The 21,299-nt window shown below is 58.2% G+C and overlaps 8 protein-coding genes across 8 annotated transcripts; 3 read left to right on the top strand and 5 right to left on the bottom strand.

Annotated features, from left to right (window-relative positions):
* Positions 1-218: 218 nt before the first annotated feature.
* On the bottom strand, positions 219-624 carry SPBR_08751 (uncharacterized protein; the record flags this gene model as incomplete). Its single annotated transcript, XM_040766989.1, has 2 exons — positions 219-431; positions 502-624. The coding sequence occupies 2 exons, from the start codon at positions 622-624 to the stop codon at positions 219-221; spliced, it is 336 nt and encodes a 111-aa protein (XP_040614603.1).
* Positions 625-1,100: 476 nt separating this feature from the next.
* Positions 1,101-2,495, bottom strand: SPBR_08452 (uncharacterized protein; the record flags this gene model as incomplete). The annotated part of the gene is made up of 1 exon (XM_040766690.1): positions 1,101-2,495. The coding sequence occupies one exon, from the start codon at positions 2,493-2,495 to the stop codon at positions 1,101-1,103; it is 1,395 nt and encodes a 464-aa protein (XP_040614602.1).
* A 1,340-nt stretch (positions 2,496-3,835) lies between these two features.
* SPBR_08283 (T-complex protein 1 subunit alpha) lies at positions 3,836-5,764 on the bottom strand (the record flags this gene model as incomplete). Its single annotated transcript, XM_040766521.1, has 2 exons — positions 3,836-5,610; positions 5,677-5,764. The coding sequence occupies 2 exons, from the start codon at positions 5,762-5,764 to the stop codon at positions 3,836-3,838; spliced, it is 1,863 nt and encodes a 620-aa protein (XP_040614601.1).
* Positions 5,765-6,704: 940 nt separating this feature from the next.
* SPBR_08328 (prolyl-tRNA synthetase) lies at positions 6,705-8,468 on the top strand (the record flags this gene model as incomplete). The annotated part of the gene is made up of 2 exons (XM_040766566.1): positions 6,705-7,147; positions 7,229-8,468. 2 exons carry the CDS (start codon positions 6,705-6,707, stop codon positions 8,466-8,468), a joined length of 1,683 nt encoding a protein of 560 aa, XP_040614600.1.
* A 384-nt stretch (positions 8,469-8,852) lies between these two features.
* On the bottom strand, positions 8,853-11,226 carry SPBR_08196 (iq calmodulin-binding protein motif protein; the record flags this gene model as incomplete). The annotated part of the gene is made up of 2 exons (XM_040766434.1): positions 8,853-10,901; positions 10,960-11,226. 2 exons carry the CDS (start codon positions 11,224-11,226, stop codon positions 8,853-8,855), a joined length of 2,316 nt encoding a protein of 771 aa, XP_040614599.1.
* Positions 11,227-12,500: 1,274 nt separating this feature from the next.
* On the top strand, positions 12,501-14,888 carry SPBR_08194 (pre-rRNA processing protein; the record flags this gene model as incomplete). Its single annotated transcript, XM_040766432.1, has 1 exon — positions 12,501-14,888. One exon carries the CDS (start codon positions 12,501-12,503, stop codon positions 14,886-14,888), a length of 2,388 nt encoding a protein of 795 aa, XP_040614598.1.
* A 216-nt stretch (positions 14,889-15,104) lies between these two features.
* On the bottom strand, positions 15,105-17,454 carry SPBR_08197 (uncharacterized protein; the record flags this gene model as incomplete). Its single annotated transcript, XM_040766435.1, has 2 exons — positions 15,105-17,313; positions 17,396-17,454. The coding sequence occupies 2 exons, from the start codon at positions 17,452-17,454 to the stop codon at positions 15,105-15,107; spliced, it is 2,268 nt and encodes a 755-aa protein (XP_040614597.1).
* Positions 17,455-18,031: 577 nt separating this feature from the next.
* On the top strand, positions 18,032-19,214 carry SPBR_08523 (alcohol dehydrogenase; the record flags this gene model as incomplete). Its single annotated transcript, XM_040766761.1, has 2 exons — positions 18,032-18,928; positions 19,017-19,214. The coding sequence occupies 2 exons, from the start codon at positions 18,032-18,034 to the stop codon at positions 19,212-19,214; spliced, it is 1,095 nt and encodes a 364-aa protein (XP_040614596.1).
* Between the last annotated feature and the right edge of the window lie 2,085 nt (positions 19,215-21,299).

Raw genomic sequence — 21,299 nt, 5'->3', positions numbered from 1 at the left:
GACAGGTTTCATCTTTGATTCGAGGCGCCTACATACTCCGGATGCATCCGTATACTTGGTTTTTTATTTATTTTTAAATGTTATTATTTCTTATTGGGTATGTTTCAATGTGCATTCACGTACACTGTACTATATTCGCAAGTTTGTTTTTATGGCTACAAGTTCATCGACGTGGTGAATACTGATCAGCAATATACAGTTGGGACGGACAGGAGACCCTACACTATGGTCACAGTGCTGCCCGTCGTCATAATAGTCACCTGTTCCTGCATGAAGTATTCCTGGTCCGGCGACACATCCCGCTTAAATTCCGGATCGGCAAACGCCACCGTAATGGCATTGGGGTCTGCGAATTCAAAGATGGCACAGCCGTCGTATTTGCTGAGGAACTCGGAGTCGACGCCGGTCGGGGCGCTTGAGCCGGTGTGGACCTGAAGGTCAGCCGCGTTGTTTGATATAACCAAGGGAGGCCCCCTCCCAAACAAAGGAGGACAAACATACCTGTTTGTAGGTGAGGCCGTGCTTCTTGGCCCAGGGCTTGACGAGCGGTCCATGGACGTCTTCCCAGTGCGTGTAAAAGTCCTCGAGGGACATGCCCTCTTTGCGCTTGATGAACGCGACCATGGTGTAGGATGTGGGAGGCATTTTTGGCGGCGGCTGGGGCACAATACGAATTTGTTTTCCGTTTTCAAACTATCAGACGAGAAGCGGCAGCCATTCTCATCGTGAGTCGCTGTCCGCCGCCTTAAATCAACAAGGCATGCTGTTGCTGGCCCGGCCTCCGGCACCCCGCAGCGCCAAGCGGGTAACCATACCCGCCTAAAACGAGCGCCAGCGCCCCGGAAGCCCCAATAACTAGTCTGTGATTCAGTGAACAGAAGCGCTAACAACGGGGCCACTACCAGCGGCATCGTACGGCGAAACAAACTCCGGGGCTGTGGGGGTGCTTCGGAAAGCACTCTGCAACTGTTTTCATTTTTGACTCAAAGACGGTAATATAGATGAAATTGGAGAGGGCTGTTCTCCCATCCAGGCAAAAGTGCCACTTTGTAAACCAAATCAAAAGGCAAGACGAGCCAACCACCGCCTCCCACCTCGTTCTAATACCAGCCAAACTTCTCGTTGGCAACCCAGTCCACGTCCTCCGACAAGCCCTTACCGTGCCACCGCAGACTCGGGATGCTGTCCTTATCCCGCAGCACCTCCTTGTATGCAATGCCGCTCCGCTCCGCCAGAATCCGCTGCGCCGGCGTCGGGTTCCACAGCTGCACCTCGCCGCACCGCCACGCCGCCGCCTCGCCCTGCGCCATGCGCACAATCGCCGCAAAGCCGTCGACGTGCTGCTGCGAGATGGGCACCTCGCCCGGGTCCGCCGGGAAGTCGTCGTCGAGGTCTTCGAGCACCACGTGCAGAATGTACAGCGTGTTGCCCTCGCCGTTGAGCGTCTTCAGGCCGCTGTAGTACCCGCGCGTCCAAATGACCCAGATGCTGCGCTGCTTCTCGACAATGACGCCGCTGCCGCCGGGCTGGGGGGCGTTGTTCAAGGTGCACAGAGCGCCCCGCACCGTCGGCGTCTTGCTGAAAATGTGCTTGGTCATGTAGTCCTCGCGCATCAGGTGCCACAGCATGGTGTTGAGGTCCGGCACGAGCGTGACGCTCGGCCCCGCGAGGCTGGGCCGGCCGCTGCCGCCGCCCAGCACGGCCCGCCGCGTGGCCCGCCGGATGAGCCGCGCGCGCAGCAGCTGCACGTCAATCGGACACAGCTCCGTCAATTCGTGGTAGCCGAGCGGCGTGACTGTGAAACTGCCGTCCTCGCTGTGCACAGCCTTGGACGTATAGGACGCTGCGCCGTCTTCCGTGTCCGAAAGGGGCAACGCCAGCGGCGGGAACGACAGGTGCGTGCTGGGAAACGCCGGCCAGCCCTTGCTCGCGTAAAAGTTCTTGCCAATGTCCGAGTAGAGCACCGAAAACAGCGTCTTGGGTGCACCGTCCTTTCCGTTTCCCTCGCTGTCCGTCTTGCTGGCCATCCTGTTGGCGCCGACCTCTTCATGTGCTGGGCTGGTCACCTGCCACCGCTCCAGCCGGTGGCCCAGCTCCTCCAGCATCCGCCCAGCGTAGCCCTTGCCCCGGTACGCCGGGTCCGTAAACACAGACGCTATCCCGTGCGCGATGCCGTCCACCACGGTCGCCGTCGTCGACGCCTCGGCCGACATGGCGTGCTTCCGCAGCGTCTCGCAGCTCGACAGGATCGGCCGGTCGTTGGCCGGCCGCCGGCTGTCCGTCAGGATCCAGTGCGTGATCCCGCTCTCCATGGCCAGCGGCACCGTCGTCAAGTACTCCTCGCGCTTCAGGTAGTCGTCTAGAACGAGAGCGTTCCCCCACATGGTGTGCGTCAGCTCCCAGACCTTGCGGCGCTCTTGCGCCGTCGGGAGCGCGAGGACGAGGGCCGGGTCCGTCGCCTCCGGCAGGCTCTCGTCGTGGCCTGTAGAGCCCATCATATATGGCGATGAAGCAAAATGAAGCAATTGGGGTAAGGCCTGGGCGTTTCGTCGTCAGAGTTTGCTGTAGATGGATCGTGCAAGTTCCGGTCGGCTCAATTCCAGGATCCCTCTTGTTCACGTATGAATGATGAAAAAGGAAGGAGGACCCGATGGCAGACGGTTTCGTCGTTCGCGGGGGAAGGTGCGTAGGCGTGCGTGGGTCTAGCGTCAGCTCTTGCTTAGTTTGATGCAAACTGGCAGATAAGGAAAGAAGTTGATTTCGAGACACGACTCGACGATGAAGATAAAAAGAGAAGCCTGGATGCAGGAACCGGTGTGGTATATGTATATATAGGCCCACAATGGAAAGATTCAATGGAACAATAACAGAACTTGGAGAGGGCAGATCGGCCGCACTAGGTACAGCAACGGCCGGCCTTGGCCTATGCAGTTTGGTTTAACGGGCTGTTTTCTACGGAGGACGTTGAGTACAGAATCCAAGAAAAGAAGGCGCTTGTGAGCTTGTGACTAAAAGTTCAGTTCGTGATTGGCGAATAGAAAAAGACAAAACAGCACAAGCCATCAAGAGCAGTATTTTTGCATGTATGCTGTACTCAACGGGCACATAATCTGACCGCACTTGCCCCAAACAAGCAGGACAGAGTGGTGGAGAACGTTCCTGGTCGTTCCTGCCGTTGTCATCGTCCTTGTCGTGCTAATGTAATTTTTCTTTTAAAAAAAACGTTTCGACAAAATGTACATCAAAGAAACAGCGGACAGGATGTACGGGGAGCTGGTCAAACCAGAGTCCCTTTTATGTTGGACGTATTTTATTGCTTCCTACTCCGTTTTCCGTGTCATTCACCAGGGAAAATCGACGCCCATGAAGGCCGCTTGCAAGACGGAAACTGCGGGCGGGTCTGCGTGTTCTTAGCGTTTAAGCCGACGATAGGCGGCCCACTGGCACCCGCAGGGATGGAGCGAGGGGGAAGGTACATTCGTACTTGCACTATCTATGAGGGGCTGTTCAAATGACCACTCCTTGAACGGATTTGGAGTTCACAACACCATAGAATGCGTCTGCTCACCGACTCGCGTTGACCTCCAAAGTCCACTTTCGTTCGAATCTTGTGTGGTGCAAACATGGCACGAGACCTCCGTGCTCAGATGATTGGCAACACGGATGCGGAATAAGAAGATACGTAAAATGTATTGTATATTGTATTGGCGCCGCCTTGGGTCTCGTTTTGACTTCCCTTTTTTTTCTCTATCACAAGTACATTTCCGAAACATGGACCTTTCATACATATCCGCCATGAAACTTAATGCCGTAGGCTCTCCGACGCCGCCCCCTTTTAATGGCCGTGTCCGTCATCCTCCTTCTGCTCTTCCGGGTCCAGCTTGATCAGCGTGTCGATGCGCATGATGCTGATGCAAGCCTCCACCGCCGACTTGAGCTGTCGCACCTTGCTCATGCTCGGCTCCAGCACGCCTGCCTTGATCTCGTCCACCACCCGGCCCCGCATCAGGTCCAGGCCGTAGTTCTTGTAGCCCTTCTTGCGCGCAATCGCCTTCTCGTCGTCCAGCTGCTGCTGCTTGGCCGCCGCGGACTTGCCTTGCGAGGTGGCCACCTGCGACGCCAGCTGCTGTGCGTCTTTGGCTCCGCCGGCACCGCCCGCCGCGCCCGATGCAGCACCGGCCGCACCAGCCGATGCCGCCGCACCCGCAGCGCCGTGGCCGCCCGCCGCCGGCTTGTCCAGCACCCGCTGCGACAGCGCATGCCGTGACCGCAGCTGGGCCACCAGCTCCGAGGCGTCCTTGGCCGCGTTGACGGCCAGCGTCTTGGGGATCACCAGCAGCGACTGCGCAAACTCGCCAATGGCGAGCTGCTCACGCGAGCCCACCGTGCCCGCGTACTCTTCGAGGTAAATGTGCAGGGCCGTCTCGACGGCGCCGCCGCCGGGCACAATGCTGCCGCTCTCCAGCGTGCGCTTGACGGCCGACAGCGAGTCGTGCACGGAGCGCTCCATCTCGTCGAGCGAGAAGTCGTTGGGGCCGCGCAGGATGATGGACGCCGAGGAGTGCACCTTGGTGCCCTTGACGAGAATGCACTCGTCGTCGGAGATGCGCTCCTGCGCGACCTCCTCGGCGTGGCCGAGGTACGACGCCTCGAAGCGCTCGTCGCCGTTGAGGTCCGACAGCGTGCTGAGCAGCGTGGCGCCGGTGGCGCGGGCAATGCGCCGCAGGTCCTCCTTCTTGCACCGGCGCACGGCCATGGCGCCGCGCTCGACAAACAGCTTGAGCACGAGGTCGTCGATGCCCTTGGTGGTCAGGACGACGTTGGCGCCGGCCTTGAGGATCATCTCGACGCGCTCAATGACCATGCCGGCCTCGCGCGCGCGGATCTGCTCGAGCTGCTGCGGGTCGTCGACGGTGATCTGCACGCCCAGCTTCATGCGCTCCTTTTGCAGGTTCATGTCGAGGATGGCAATCTTGGCGTCCGTTATCCGCGTCTTCATGGCCTGCGAGGCCACAGTGCAGTTGAGCGCATAGCCCTTGACGAGCACCGACTCGGTCGAGCTCTTGCCATGGGCCTTGAGGATGTTGACGGCCTTGACCGGGTACTTGGTCTCGCCGTTGCGGGTGTTGACCGACTTGACGGCCTGGAGCGCGTCGACGACCATGTTGGCAAAGAAGTCCGAGTCGGAGCCAATGATCTTGCTGGACATGGACGTCTTGGCAATGTTGATGAGCGACTCGCGGCCCAGCTGCTCGACCTTGATGCTAATGTTCTCGTTCATGTACTTGACGGCCTCGCGCAGCGCCAGGCGGTAGCCCGTGATGATCGTCGTCGGGTGTATCCGGTTCTTCATCAGCTCGTTGGCGCGCCGTAACAGCTCGGCCGCGATCAGCACCACAGACGTCGTGCCGTCGCCCACCTCCTTGTCCTGCTGCTGTGCCAGGTCGACCAGGATCTTGCCGGCCGGGTGCTCGACGTCGAGCAGCGTGAGGATCGTCGCGCCGTCGTTGGTCACCGTCACGTCGCCAATGTCGTCCACCATCATCTTGTCCAGACCGCTGGGGCCAAAGGAGCTCTTGACCACGTTGGCAATCGCCTGTGTTGCCATCACTGCGGAAAGGGAGCGTCAGTACGGCAGCCCGGGCAACAAAATCACACAACCGACTCCCGACTTACCGTTCTGATCACGAATGTCGGTGCCAGAAATCTTCTGGCCACCCAAAAAGAGCGTCCCCTGCCGGGACTGCTCGAACATGGACGTCATGGCGATGGCGGTGTGGATGGAGGCGAATGCGAATTGAAAACGGAAAAAGTATCACGGAAACGAGAACTGCAAAGATCGATCGATTCTCGTCCGGGAGCGGGAGTGCCGTCGACGTAATACTGCCGCCTGGTCGTGAAGGGGGGATATGTCGTGCTTTTCGACGTCGATGTAGCTTCTTTTACCAAGGCAGAAATATTTCGTATAGTTTGAGTGGCTCTGAAAAATAGGAGAGCTTCGCAGCAGTAGCTCCCGGCGGTTGCTGTTGGGGCCTGCAAGTTTGCTCACAATAGGGGCAAAAAAGAGGGGAGCCGTGGAGGGGAATAGAAGACAGGGGAAGCCATAGACAAAACCACCAGTGGCCCTCTGTTGGTAAGATAACGGGATTCTACAGTGCTCCATAGCACTTTCCTGATATTTGGACGGAAAATCAGTTGATCCATGCCCTGCAGGGACAGGGGGAAGGAGGGACCTGGCAGAAAAGCGACGAGCAAGTGCAACTAAGACACACCGCTTTCCCCTCTCGGTCAGGCGAGGAGAGATAAGGAGGTTCCACGGGCTCTGGCCCCTCTATCAACGCCTGAAGCGAACCAGGGGCCCGCGAGTGCGGGGCAGCTGGAAAGATTTTGGCATGGCAGCCGCCAAAGAGTCAGGCGGCACGGCGACAAGATAGGACATATAGCGCCCTCCAAATAAATAGACTAATATACCTGAGATCGTTCCCTGCCTGAAAACAAAAAACAAAAAATAGCAGTTGGGATAAGAAAATAATCACCGGAGAAGACGACACAACTGTCCGGGTGACTCACGGGAGAAACGAGCATTGCGCATTTTGAACGACCCGAGCGTGTTTACTTTTGTCCTCAAAAGTGGCTGCATCGCCAATTTCACGGCATCCCCAAAATATCACCATTTTTTGACAACCCTGTCACCATCAACAAACATGGCCGACGCAGCTGCCCCCGCGAGCACGGAGCCCTCCAAGAGCGCGCTCAAGAAGGCCGAGAAGGCGGCCAAGATGGCCCAGGCCAAGGCGGAGAAGGCCGCCAAGGCGGCAACCCAGACCGTCGCCGTTGTGGGCGGCAAGAAGGCGGACGACATCATCGGCATCACCGTTAGCAAGGCCGACCACTTTGCGCAGTGGTACCAGGAGGTTGTGCTCAAGGCCGAGATGATCGACTACTACAACGAAATTGCCGGCTTCTACATCCTGCGCCCGCCTGCCATGTACATCTGGAACGTCATTCGCAAGTGGTTCCAAGAGCGCATCGAGCACATGGGCGTCGAGGAGACCAGCTTCCCCATGTTCCTGTCGTCCAAGTCGCTCGAGAAGGAGAAGGACCACGTCGAGGGCTTTGCCCCTGAGTTGGCCTGGGTGACGAAAGCGTGAGTCTCCCCCGATGCTGGGATGTCTTTGATTATGAGCATGAGCCTTGTGTATCCAACCCTTTGTGCTAACCTCCACAGCGGCGACAAGGACCTCGAGGTCCCCGTGGCCGTCCGTCCCACCTCCGAAGCCGTCATGTACCCCTACTACGCCAAGTGGATCCGCAGCCACCGCGACCTGCCCTTCCGTCTCAACCAGTGGAACTCCGTCGTCCGCTGGGAGGCCAAGCAGACGACTCCATTCCTGCGCGCCCGCGAGTTCCTGTGGCAGGAGGGCCACACGGCCCACGTCTCCGAGAAGGCTGCCGGCGAGGAGGTCCTTGAGATCCTCGAGCTGTACGCCGGTGTCTACGAGCAGCTGCTCGCCGTCCCCGTCGTGCGCGGTCGCAAGACCGAGAACGAGAAGTTTGCCGGCGGCTACTACACGACCACGGTCGAGGGCTACATCCCCACCAATGGCCGCGGCATCCAGGGCGCCACCTCCCACTGCCTGGGCCAGAACTTTAGCAAGATGTTCGACATTACCGTCGAGGACCCGAACCAAAAGGGCCAGCATATGCATGTCTGGCAGAACTCGTGGGGCCTGTCCACGCGCGTCATTGGCGTCATGGTCATGATCCACGGCGACGACAAGGGCCTCGTGCTTCCGCCGCGCATCTCCAAGGTCCAGGCGATTCTGATCCCTGTCGGGTTGACCGCCAAGATGACGGCCGAGGAGAAGACGGCCCACGTAGCCAAGTGCGACGAGCTGCTCGCCCAGATCAAGAAGGCCGGCGTGCGCGCCGACATTGACGTGCGTGAGGGCTACACGCCCGCGTGGAAGTTCAACGACTGGGAGCTCAAGGGCGTGCCGCTGCGCCTCGAGTTTGGTCCCAAGGACGCCGCCAAGGACGTGATCAGCTTCGCGCGCCGCGACACGGGCGAGAAGGGCACGATCCCGCTGGCCGAGCTGGCGACGGCCGTGCCGGCGCTGCTCGAGACGGTGCAGAAGGACCTCTACGACAAGGCCGACAAGTCCTTCCGTGAGCACCGTCTGGTGATTAAGGATTGGAGCAAGGTGGTGCCGGCTCTGGACAACAAGAACGTGGTGCTGATCCCGTTCTGCCTGGACCCAAAGTGCGAGGACCGCATCAAGGACCTGACCAAGAGCGACGAGGTGACCGAGGGCCCTGATGGCCAAAAGGCCCCGTCGATGGGCATGAAGAGTCTGTGCATTCCCTTTGAGCAGCCGGAGGAGAAGCTGGCCGAAGGCACCAAGTGCCTGAACCCCGAGTGCGAGCGCAGCGCCAACACCTGGGTCATGTTCGGTCGCAGTTATTAGAGTGTGTGGAATGGGAAACCAAAAAATAAAAAAAGTGGAAAAATACCATCTTGTGGGAAAGCGAGGATTTGTTTTGATTTAGCTGGCACGTCATGCGTTTTACTCATACCTTGTGTGTTTACAAGAAGCATGTGGAACGTGGACAATACAGGGACGCGCGGTACGGAGAGCGACTGAATTTCTGATTCTGATATGAGGCTTTGGCAATGAGCTTGTGAAAACAAGAAGTAAAATCATTTCATATATAAAAAACATAACTCTTCAAAAATGCAACGTGACGCCACCAAAAATTCTCGCCAGAGAAAAAGACGTTCATCATTCCCCGTTGCCCTTTTCCTGGAATGACCACCACCAGTCATTGCGTGCGCCACGTGGCAGCTCTTCCTAGAAACCACCTTTGCCTTGCACACGCTTGATGGCGCCTACGAAGCCCTTGGCCCAGCTAAAGCGTCCAGGGTCGATGCCCAGCACACCGTCAGCTTCCTTCCCCTCGTGGTCGCGCCACACGCCCTCCTTCTTGTCGAGCCCGCCATACAGATGGGTGTTCTCGTTGCGGCGCAGGGCATCAATCCACGCATGGCAGACGTCGGGGCTTTCCAGCATGACATTGATCTCCTGGCTGTGGTACCAGCTCTGCGTGTCCTGGTTGCCGTTGCCCATGATGCCAATCGTCTCGTCGACAATCATAAGCTTGATGTGGCAGTCCCGCTTCTTCTTGCTCTGCGGGATGGGCCGTGTCTGGTCCTTGGCCACGTACCAAAAGTAGTGCAGGTGCTGGCGGCCCGTCTCGGAGAGGGCCTGGTACAGCTGGTGGGCGATCATTTCGTTGGTGCCGCCCTGGCGTGGCAGCAGCTCACCCATGTCGTTGTAGCCGAGGCACACGTACAGAATCACGTCGAGACCCCGCTCACACGCCTCGTAGATGGCCGGTACCAAGGGCTCGGCGTTGAGCGTAGGCGTCTGGATGAAGACGTTCTTTCGCGCATTCTTGAGAGCCGAAAGCCACGCCGCGTTCTGGGGCTGCACCACCGACGAGTGCGTCGGAGGACCAAACGGAGGACGGTTGACCATGGCAATGGGAAACGGCTCGTGGGTGGCGTGGGGTATGTAGGGTGTCATTTCCTCGCCCTCGCTCGGTTCTGGCGCATCGGCCCTGAGGTGGTTCACGGTATGGTTGAGCAGCCGGCTGATGGCCTCCATCTGTGTTTCACCTGGCTTTGCCGAGACGGACGTCTGCACGCGGGAGACCTCGCCTGCAATGTCTCTGTCGTATTGCGGGTGCTCATTTGTGCTTTGTGGGAGGAGTGTGTCGGGGGCAGTGGGCTGGTGGATGGACGCGGCCGATATTGGCTGCTTCCCGCTGCTCAAGAAGGAAATAGTGGCCGGGTCCGGGCCATTCGGCTTGTTGGGGCTGGATTTGATAACATCCTGGGTTCCCTCGGCACTGCCCGTATTCCCTTCTTTAATCTGTGCAGCAGCGGCCTTGTCCATTTCTGGATTGCCCAAGCTGCTCCCGCCACTGGTTTTCGAGGCATGCGGATGAAGCGTGCTGGCAGTGGTCGTCGGGCCGGTGACGATATCGGAGCGGTGCACGTTATCACTCTCAACAGGTGCGTACGCGGCTTTTGCGTCCAGTGCACCCGGCTCACGCACGCCCCTCGCGTCGACGGTCGGGCCGGCCTGTACCGCATCTGGTGTAGTCTGCGGCTGTTGTCGTGCGGCAGGGGGTGGTTCAGTGCTGGCATTCGCTGGCAGTGTGATGTTGGCTTGGCTAGGTGCCACACCGTCGATGCTGAGCCCGCCGGCGGCGGCAGGCGAGTTGTAGCTCGGCAGCGGAGGCTCCATCTTCTTGTGCCAGGACATGAGGGCCATGTCGTAGAAGGAATCGACAATGGGGCCCTCGTAGTGAGCCATCATTTCCAGGTTGTCGTTGTCCTGGATGTTGTTGCTCTGCAGAATGACAATCTTGCGGTCGACGACCATGTACTTGGCGTGGAAGGTGCCGACCATCGCTTGGTGGTAGTTCATGACCTGCATGTCGATGTTGGGTATCTCCTCGGGCGATGGAATCATGACGTTTTTGCCCGTGTACTCGTCGACACCGACAAGGTAGTGCGGGTCGACTAGTTGTTTAGGGCTGCCGCGGTCGTACATGACCTTGAAGACAACGCGCTCGCCTCGGGCGCCAGCGCGGCGGTCGAGTTCACGCATGGCGTTTGTGATGTAGCGCGAGGCAACACTGTCCTGCCAGTAGTTGGTCGCCAGAAAGACCTCTTTTTCGGCGCGAGCAATGACATTGGCCATGTGCCGTGCAATATCCGGGATGGTCGAGATCACCGTCAGCGGTGCTACGCCGCAGCTGCCTAGCAGTGACGGGCTGACCATAGCCCGGTCCGGGCTTTCCTCGATAACCACCAGAACATCACGGTAGATCTGTGTGGCCGTCAGCGGAAGGCACTTATAATAGCTCGCTGAGATACAGAGCACTCACTTTCAAGAAGAGCTCGCTGGGCTGCGTAGGACCCCATTTGCCGCATTGTGCGGCGCGCTGGAGGTCGTCGACTTGAGAGGTTGCGGCCTTGTCACCGGCGTCCTTGGTATGGCTGTACTTCCCGTAGAGTGTCTGCCAGGCATCGCCCGCCGCCAATGTGGGATCGGCAGCCACCAGCGACGACACACTGTTCTTGGAGGTGCAGAGCTCGACTATGCCATTGCCAAGCGTCCCCTTCTTGAGAATCCCAAAGTCTTTGGTCTCCATGATGTTGTGAGCGGACGTGCTCGTTGATCGTCGTAAGGATAGGGCTGAACGATTGAACCGGAGGTTATTTTCTTATTTCTTAACTCTGTGTGGTCTGTTCCGTGAGATGTGTGGGGCTTGCGAAACAGGCGACGGGCTGCGTCAAACGTGAATCTATTACGGAATAGTCGCCGATTGAAGCTTTGGAGATGCCAAGAGAAAGAATGTCAATGCCAAGAACGGGGGCTGCAGCTGCTTTTAAGGAGAATAGTGGAGGAAAGTGCGACTGTGCAAAGGGTAAACATTGAGAAAGGCCCAGCGATTGGCTTGTTGGCTCAATTCGGGAAGGTGGGAGGGGGATAGATGCGTCGTCACGTCGCTCAATGGGATCGTCAGTATACGTCACCACTGCTCTGAGAAACAGGCTACGAAATGTGGGTAGAAATGTACGGAACGGGAAAGTACAATGCTCACTTACACACTGGCGAGACTTGGTATTGCACCTCGAAGAGAAGCCAACCACGACCGTTTTTCCAGCCATGTTTTAACCTAGCGGAATGCTCCTTCCATTTGCTGCCCCAGAAGCTGTGTGGTGGAGTGTATTAATTGCCAGTCGGCAATCGCCAGCGAGGTCCTGCCTCTCCTGGCCAAGGCATGTCAAAGCTGTGTGTTGTACGCTGTAGCTATGCATGCGACGACTCTGGGATGACGTCAGTGGGTGCATAGTCCACTGTTGTTAGCCTGGAAGGGGCGCGAAAGGTGGCCATACGACGCTGTACATAGCTGGCTAGTAATACAGCGGAAGACTGGCTGCAGGCGTGTCCTGCCTCTATTTTCGGGCGGCCCCTTGAGGCGCTTCTTCTTCTACAATGCTGCCAAATCAAAATGCAAGATATTCGTGGCTAGGCATGTTATTCTCATATACCCCGGACTCTGTACGTCAACACCGAAGGAAGATGGGATGAGATCGGTCTTGGCAGGCCCAATTTACAAGCATGATTTACAGGCCCCAATTGCAGGCTCCAATTGTAGGCCAGGCCGAGTGGCCAGAAAGGCGCTAGCCTGGCGGTGGCAGTTGGCTCTCACCGCCTTTATCGCTAGGGCGATTCTGCCAGCCCAGAAAAAAAGTTTTGGCAGAAAACATCCAGACTCACGAGGAGTCGTCACAAAGTCAACGAGCGCACTGCAGGAACAGACACCTTCCTTAACTGCCGCCTGCGACTTTCCCGCGACCTGACCTTACAAACTGCCCTCTCCACGATTGCACTCGGCAACGAACCAAGCTGCGTACTGCTATGGCTCCCAAAAACAAGGAGCGCAGTGGCTCGCCCAGCCGGATCAACGATGCGCGGTTTGCCAAGTTCGAGAGCGACCCACGGTACCGACTACCGTCGCGGCGTGACGCAAAAACGAAGCTTGACAAGCGGTTCAGTCGGGTCTTGAAAGACAAGGAGTTTACGGCCACAACACAGATTGACCGGTACGGGCGTAAGCTCAAGTCGGACAAGAAGAAGAAGGCGCTGGAGCGTCTGTACGAGGCGGCGGACGACGAAGAGGAGGACGACGAAGACAGCGAGGACGATACCAAGTCCGCGTCAAGCAAACCAAGCAAGCCGTCCAAGACGTCACGCGCAAACTACGACGCGGCACGAGGCGGTGGCTTCTCGGCATCCGAGTCCGAGTCTGACGAGGACGACGAGGACGACGATGATGAATCAGACGGCGAGCCTTTTGGTGGCGAGGACGACGCGGACGACAGTGACGAGGCGGCTGTCGACACGCAGCAGTTCCGCGAGGAAGAAGCGGAGGTGCCGACGGGCGAGATCACACACCGGCTGGCGATTGTCAACCTGGACTGGGACCACGTCAAGGCGCGGGACCTGATGGCAATGTTTGCGAGCTTTGTGCCCAAAAACGGACGGGGACGGATCGAGCGGATCTCGGTGTACCCGTCGCAGTTTGGCAAGGAGCGGATGCAGCGGGAGGAGCTGGAGGGCCCGCCGAGAGAAATCTTTAAAGCAAAGGACAGCGATGAGGAGGAGGATGACGACGACGAGGGAAGCGAAGACTCCGAGGACGACGACCACGACGACGAAGACGACGAAGACGACGACGACGATGATGAAAAGGTGAAGCAGGATCTTCTCCGTGAAGAGGACGACACGGACTTTGATAGCAACGCTCTGCGGTCGTACCAGCTGGACCGGCTGCGGTACTACTATGCGGTAATGGTGTGCTCGGACGCGGCGACGGCGGAGGCGATTTACCGGGCCACGGACGGCACCGAGTACCAGTCGTCGTCCAACTTTATCGACTTGCGCTTCGTGCCGGACGACACGACGTTTGACGACGACGAGCCGCGGGACGAGTGCACCGAGGTGCCCACCAACTACAAGCCGGTGGAGTTTGTGACGCAGGCGCTGCAGCACAGCAAAGTCAAGCTGACGTGGGACATGCACCCCGAAGACACCTCGCGCAAGGACCTGATGAAAAAGGCGTTTTCGGGCACGCCGGCGGAGCTGATTGAGAACGATCTGCGCGCGTACCTGGCGAGCGACAGCGACGGCGAGGACGGCTTTGAAGACGATGGAGAGGAGTTTGGTGGCGTGGATGAGAACGGCGACGACAAGGAGGGCGGCGGAGGAGAAGGAAACGATGCCGACGAGGACGAGGAAAAAGAGAAACCTGCCAAGCTGAGCAAAAAGGAGCTCGCACGCCAAAAGATGCGCGCCGCGTTGGGCCTGGCCGAGGAGCCGGCCAAGAAGAGCGGCAAAGACAAAAAGAACGGCCCTGTGGGCGGCATGCAAATCACGTTCACGCCCGCGCTCTCGGACGCCGCGGCTGCCAAGAAGAAGTCTGGCGGCGCGGACGGCAGCGAAGAGACGACACTGGAAAAGTACAAGCGCAAGGAGAAGGAGCGCAAGGCCCTGCGCAAGCAGAAGGCGATTGCCAAGCGCGAGGGCCGTGATCCTGATCTCAACGCAGATGCCGAGGCAGAGAGCGATGTGGAGGGGGATGGGGGCCTCGCCGAGGGCGGTGACGGCCAAGACCTTGGCTTCAACGATCCGTTCTTCCTGGACGATGCTCCGGGCGCGGCCGGCGCGGCCGGCGGCGCGGGCGCCTCCAAGTCGGCCATCCGCAAGGAGGAGCGCCTGAAGAAGCGGGCGGCGCGCGAGGCCGCGGCCAAGGAGAAGGAAGCGTCGCGGGCGCAGCTGGAGGCGCTGATGGGCGACGACGGCGAGGATGCGCGTGGCAGCGCCGGCCACTTTGACATGCGCGAGGTGATGAAGGCCGAGAAGCAGCGGCAAAAGGAGGCGCGCAAGAAGAGCCGGCGCAACCACAACCGGCGGCACGACGGCGAGGACGATGCCGGCGAGGAGGCCGGCGGCGCCAGCGCCGCTGCTGCCATCCACGGTGTGGACGTGGCAGACCCACGTCTGCAGGCGGTGTTTGCTGGCGGCGAGTTTGCCATCGACCCGTCGCACCCGCAGTACAAGGACACGCTGGGTCTGGAACAGATGCAGAACGAGGCGCGGCGGAAACGCAAGGGCGGCGACGGCGAGGATGGTGGTGGCGCTTCGGCCAAGTCCAGCAAGAAGGCCAAGACCAACTCGACCCGCAGCGACGAGCTGGCCGACTTGGTCAAGTCGGTCAAGAGCAAGGCGAAGAAGGCGGCGTTGTGAGGGATGGAATGCTGGAGCTGTTTTTTTTTTTTGTCCTCTCTGTCTCTCTTTTGGCATTAAATGGGATAGACAAAAAGGCATATATGGTCAGCCTTACGGCCGCATTTATTTCTGATTTTGCTTTTCATACTCACAACATTTTGTAACATATTTGCCATTATTTATTACGATACAATATTGAATAAGATTGACGCCCCCATTTCTGTACGTCCCACGTCACATATACATGGTCTCCATGTCGAGTCCGTCGTTGCTGGCGCCGTTGCCCAGTAGGCCAGGCAGCAACCACAGGTTCTGCTGCCACAAGGTCTGTGAGAATACGCGCAAATTCTTGCGCTTCACGTCCGGCGCATGCAGCGGGTGCACGAGAATGCTGCGGACCTTGTCGTGCAGGCTCTGGCCGACGGCGGCAGGGTCGGGCAGGATATCACCGTAGGAGAGGCCAGGGTGGTCGCGGCAGGCGCTGCTTTCGCCTTGTTTCCAGTTCGGCGAGAAAACTGTACCTGCCACAGCTGACGTCTTGGCCGCCGCCGTCGAGCCATCCGCTCCCTCCGCTGCCTCCGCTTCCCACGAGACAAACTCGGGGACGGGCTCGGTCCCGTACGAGTACTCATACAGCTTGTAGAGCAGGCCCAGTGTCTGGCCCCACGCAGCAGCCACCGGCCAGCGGGGCTCCCAGGACTGGATGATGCGCAGCAGCAACAAAAACTTGGCGCGGGCCGCCGGTTTGGGGCAGCGGTCGCAGGTTTGGGTGTAGACGACCCAGAGGTGGACAGCGGCCGCCGTCACGAGAGCATTGGCGGCGACAGTGGACTGCAGCATAGCGCGGCCGCGGTCGCGTTCCGCTTGGACGTCTCCGGCACCACCAGCTCCGCCGAGGCCGACTGGTGCGCCCTCACCCTCATCGCCGCCGTGATACAGCAGGGTGGCCATGTCCGTAATGGTATTGACAGCATCGATGCAGGTGTCAATGAGCGGTTTGTGGGAGTAGTCGGGCGGCAGACCCGCCGCGTCAGACGCCATGAGCGAGCGGTAGTCGAAGTCCAGGCCCAGGCCCACGTCAAAGCCGCTGCTGTTGCTTCCGTCCGTCTCCAGCAGCGGGCTGTAGTACTGCATGTCCAGCTGCGGCAGGTACTCGTGGTGCATGACACATCGTGCGTGGTGCAGGAGGAAATTGAACTGGACAAACATCTGGGCCTGCCCTGTCAGGCGGTGCAGCCGGTAGTTGGCGGCGGACCAGTGCATGGCAGGCGGCACGACCTGCGTGGCAAAGTCGGAGATGGCGTCGCTGGCCTTGGCAAAGGGCCCGGCAGGATCTGTGGGCGCATACGGAGTGCGGCGTCGGCCACCGGTCGCGTGCAGCAGGGCCATGTCGCCCCAGAGCCGCAGCAGGCAGAGGTAAAAGGGAGTGACGCTGGTGCGGGACAACGACAGCTGGCCGCCCGGCGTCTGATGGGGCGACTGCCCCCCCATGAAGTCGTCGAGCCACGGGCCCGGGTCGTTCTCGTCAAAGGCAAATGTGTTGTCGGCGCACGGCAGACGCACGTCCTCGCCGCCGCCGCGGGTCCCGTAGACAACATTGGTGGCGACGCCTTTGGAGATGACGGGCGGTAGCGAAATGTAGAAACGGTGGTGACATGTGTACGAGATCAGCCGGTCAACAACAAAGCAAGCCCAAAAGGTGCGGCGGCGGATCTCGCGCTGGCGGGGCCCAACGTGGCGACGTGCCGACGTCGCGGTCGGCCCGAAAACAAAAGGTGCCTGCTGGTCGGCGTCGAGCTCCACACTCAGCTGCAGCGCATCGGCCATGCGCAGGGCGGTGCCGGCGTGCATCCAGGCCTTGAAGTCTTTCCAGGCGACGAGCTCGCGGACGGCCAGGACCAAAAAGGCCTGGATGGTGGGGATAGACGGCTGGTCCGTCAAATGACGCCCCAAAACCGAGGCCTGCCGTGCATAGAAGTCGGACAGGCTGACAGCGCAGGCTGTCGGCAAGCCGAGCGTCTTGGTGAGGTGGCCCGCCTCGTCGGCTGTCAAGTACAACGCCGCGAGACTGGCAATGGCCGTGGCCAGAACAGGCGCCTGGTTTTGCAGGCCGGCCATGGTGGTTGTCGGCTTGTGCAAGAACGCGCAGAATTCAACCTCATGGTGGCGCTCGAAGAAGATGTCAAGCAGCCGTTGGGGGAGGGCGACGGCTTGCGAGGGGCCCACACGGGCGTAGGCATCGACGGCAGGACTGCTCTGGGTCGCTTGAGATTGTCCAAATGTCGAGGACAACGACTCCGGCGTCCCAGGTATGCCGGGGATGTCTGCGCTGCTCGGGACATCTTGGAAGGAGGGCGCGCCGGGCCACGTGCATGGCGTCTTGCGCTTCAGACAGCGCCGGCATTGTGGTCGCGTGCCGCTGCACTTGGTCTTGCTGCGTCGGCTACCCGATGTCAAGAGTCAGCAATGTGTATATTTCGTAGCATTTCTATATTGTCTGCGGCCTTGACACAGTCAAAACTCACCACGCTTCGCACGCCTGAGGTGTTCGGCCGCCGACTTCTCGGGTCTGCATCGAATCCATGCCGAGGATGTGGATGCCGCAAAGTGGATAAAAATCCTGTCGTCTTCTTGTTTCCTTGTGCTTTATTGCTACTCCCTGCTGTGGATATTGTGTTTGTTGCTGTCGATGTCGAGGAGTCTCGGTGTCGGTTTTGTTTTGATCGTGTAAGTCGGGGGCGTCGGGTTGATCAATGGAGAGTCGTTGGATGCTTCGGGCGGGAAAGTGGGTCTTGGCGGAGATGCTTTGTAAGGGCACCAAAAAACGTCGGCAAAGCCGGCGGCTCTTTTAGTTGCTCTTCTGGCGCCCAACCGCCTAAGTAAGTCGGCTTATCCGACAACGGCCGTGTAAGTGATCCGACGGATTTGGCTCACGAACATAGTTTAAAACATTTATGTTTGTGTTAGAGTTGCATTGTAAGACGAAAATAGACAAAAAAGTATTTTAACCAACTCAAGAGACGCCAAACATTATTTTCCAAAGAAAGTAATCGGGAGAAAAACACAAAGAAAAACGACGAAAAAGAGGAATCAAAGAAAGCATCATCAAACGTAATAAAACCACAACTTGACAGTTCTGATTCCTTAACACTTGAATCACCATGTCCACTCACAAGGCAGTCGTCACCGTGGCCGTGCGGGCCCCTCTGGGTCTCATCGACGTCCCGACGCCAACGCCTACCGGCCGTGAGGTCCAGGTGCACGTCGAATGGACTGCTTCGACGCCGCTCGACTTGCACCAAAACGACGGCGGCCTGCTCGTTACGCACCCCCAGGTCATGGGCGACGGTATTGCGGGTACCGTCACGGCCGTTGGGCCTGACGTCCAGAGTCTGCGCGTGGGTGACAAGGTCTTTGGCTTCGCGTTCAAGGACAACAAGCAGAAGGCCTATCAGGACTTTGCCACGGTCCCTGAGACGAGTCTCGGCAAAATCCCCGCTGGCTTCTCCATGCAGGAGGTTGTCACTCTGCCCAACAACGTCGTCTCCGTCTTCCATGCCGTCACGAAAGACTTCGGGTTGCCTCTGGCGTGGCCCCGGCCGCCTGCGTCGTCAAATGTGCACGCCAACACGCCCATCCTCATCTGGGGCGGCGCCTCGTCCTGTGGCCAATACGCCCTGCAGATTTTGAGCCAATGGGGCTACACCAACCTGTTGACAACCGCCTCGAAGCGCCACCACGCAGACCTGCGCGGCCTCGGTGCCCGACATGTATTTGACTATCACGACGTCGATGTGGCTGCCCAAATTCTCCAGGCCGTTGCCGAGGAGAGCGGCGCCAAAGCCAACCCTGCCGGGCCGGCCGTGCCGTACGTCCTCGACTGCATCGCCTCCCAGCAGGGCAGCCTCGCCCCCATTGCCGAGCTGGCCCAGCACGGTACCATCGTCGCCGCCCTCTTGCCCGTCATTGTACGCGATGCCACCGACGACGTCGCGCCCGAGTACGCCATGGACACACAGGCTGCCGTCAACTGGGCCGACGGTGTCGAAGCCCGCGGTGTGCGCGCGCACTTTTATCAAGAGGTACCTCCTTTCTGTCCCAGTGTAGGCGTCGTCCATATGCCTTTCTTCATCGCTAACTGTGTAGGATCCCTTCTTCAAGGAACACCTGCAGTCAACCGTCGTTCCTGCGTTGTTGACTGCAGGCATCGTCAAGCCCAACAGACAGCGCATTATTGAAGGCGCTACCCTCTTGGAGCGCGCTCAAAAGGCCTTGGATGTGTTGCGCAGAAAGGAGGCCAGTGCCGAGCGGCTGGTGTGGCGAGTGTCGGACCTGCAGCTGTAAGGAGATTGGACGAGATGGACGAGTGTCGTTTGATTGTTTGCAAGCATGGATAAGGCAGAAAGTAGAATATCAAGAGACTGCCGTAAATGCAGGCAACAGACGAAGCGTGTCTTCAAACCGTCGCATAAAAAGCAGTCGCTTGGAAACCATATCATTATGGCTCTTGTCGTGTTTTGCACAAAGGCACCTTCTCGTTTGCACATCATGTCCAAACTTCCAAACATTCTTAAATGAAGAAACAAGATGACAGAGTGAAGGGCCATATTGATTGAACGGAACACAATCTAGCAGTCAGATGCATCCACTGTCTGACGATCCTCTTTTATACCATCGACCGAGGACGACAGCGGAGCCATTCGCAAGGTCTGGCTGTGCATCGTCGCCTAAACTACTGGAACGCAGCTGATGTTGAGAATCAGTACTCCGTACATCTCGTAAGTATCTCAGTGCTCGCCGGTTCATATGCCGTGGTCCGCGTGGCGTTTGCAAGAATTGTTCTTCGTGTGCAAGTTGCGTGCTTATTTGTGCGACTTTTAAGGGGGGAAAAGGGGCAACACATTTGACGTGGGAGCAATTCAGGGGCAGATCTCAGGTGAAAATGCGACGAAAGGCAACGCATGCTCTTGCTCTGTCCTTCCCCTACGAAGTACATGGCCACGACTCACGCGCTTGCCTCCCATCAGACCTGCGTGACGCGTCGCCACCTACTGTGCACATCGCTCTTTCTTAGAATGGTTTGTCGTCAGTCGTGGCTTCCAGTCGTAGCACGTCGCATGAATTCGCAACTTCCACTTCCTGATCTCGAATCACATCGTCCGCTTGCCTTTGCTTTTGTCAAACTTTTTGTTTCGGTGTGATTTTACTTTGTCTCGGACTTTTCGTTTCATTGTTTTCTCTGCGCTCCCAGCTCTACGTCACTGCCAAGAAGCAACACATGCGGCCAACTGCCGCTAGACCCGGGTGGCATTTGGGGCCGGCACTGCAAAGCGACCGGCAGAAGGACTTGGCACGACCACAGATTCACGTCACATCTTCGTTTTCCAACGTCTTGATCAGAGGCTCTCTTTAAAAGAATGTACCGTAAGAATGTCGACGCGAACAACCAGCTTCATTCTATCCATCATTCCTCGACACTTTTGCCTCCTTTCCAATGTCAGACGACCAGCGATGTGACGACAATGTGACAATGGGAGAAGCAACTTACTGGGCCCTGTTCGTCGTCATCCAAGACAGTTCCCACAAAGTCAAACACTCTGACTGCCTGACTAACCCCTTTTCTTCCTTTTATGTAGGGACTCGTCACGCATTTGCGCGTCGCCGATCACCTCCTGCTTTAAAACTTAAATTTCGGCTACCATCCATCTTCTCCCTGCCTTTCGTCTCTCAGAGCTTTTTGCTCTGATCTCATTGGTTCCACTTTTTTCTCGGTCCACACTCCACAGTCCTGGTCTTCGACAAGGCCCAAGTAAGATGGAAGAGGGCGGACATCTGGGGCGAAGTAATACGTTCTTGATTTTGGTGTCTTACGAGGACAGGAGGCAGGGTAACGAACGGCAAAGACCGGAGACAAAAGATGGGCCGCGCCGCGCATAGCTTTTACTTGGGCCGCGTTTCTTGTTCTGCATATGTATTACGGCACAGACCCTCGAAAGCCGCCATTTCAATTCTGGAGAGAAGTCAAGAGACGAGAAGACGTGAAACTGCCCTTCTTCATCCCAACGCAACCGATTCGGTCTTGGTATTTTACCACTTGTACCTGCCAAGCTTTGCAACCTCGTATCGAGAGCACAGCAAAAGAGGACGGCCAAAGTCATTCGATCTGACACGCCCAATCCAGGCCTCTTATTCAGAACCTTGCGCTGGCCATTTCGACCTTCACCTTTCTAGGCCCCCCTGAGCTCCCCTCCAACCTCCCGGTATCGAACCGTCGGGCGTTGTACCAAATCTCACGACCGACTGAACGGAGTATAACTGACACTCTTCGCACATATTTGCTGAGCACTCTGGTTCTTTCGACGGTCGCTGGAGGAGTACACGAGAAGTACGGCTACAGCTTTCTTGCTTGACACATCGTACGGATCCTGC

This window comes from Sporothrix brasiliensis (genome assembly GCF_000820605.1).
Source record: "Sporothrix brasiliensis 5110 chromosome Unknown Cont22, whole genome shotgun sequence".
NCBI classification, from domain to species: Eukaryota; Fungi; Ascomycota; class Sordariomycetes; order Ophiostomatales; family Ophiostomataceae; genus Sporothrix; species Sporothrix brasiliensis.
This window is presented reverse-complemented; position numbering and strand designations above follow the sequence as displayed.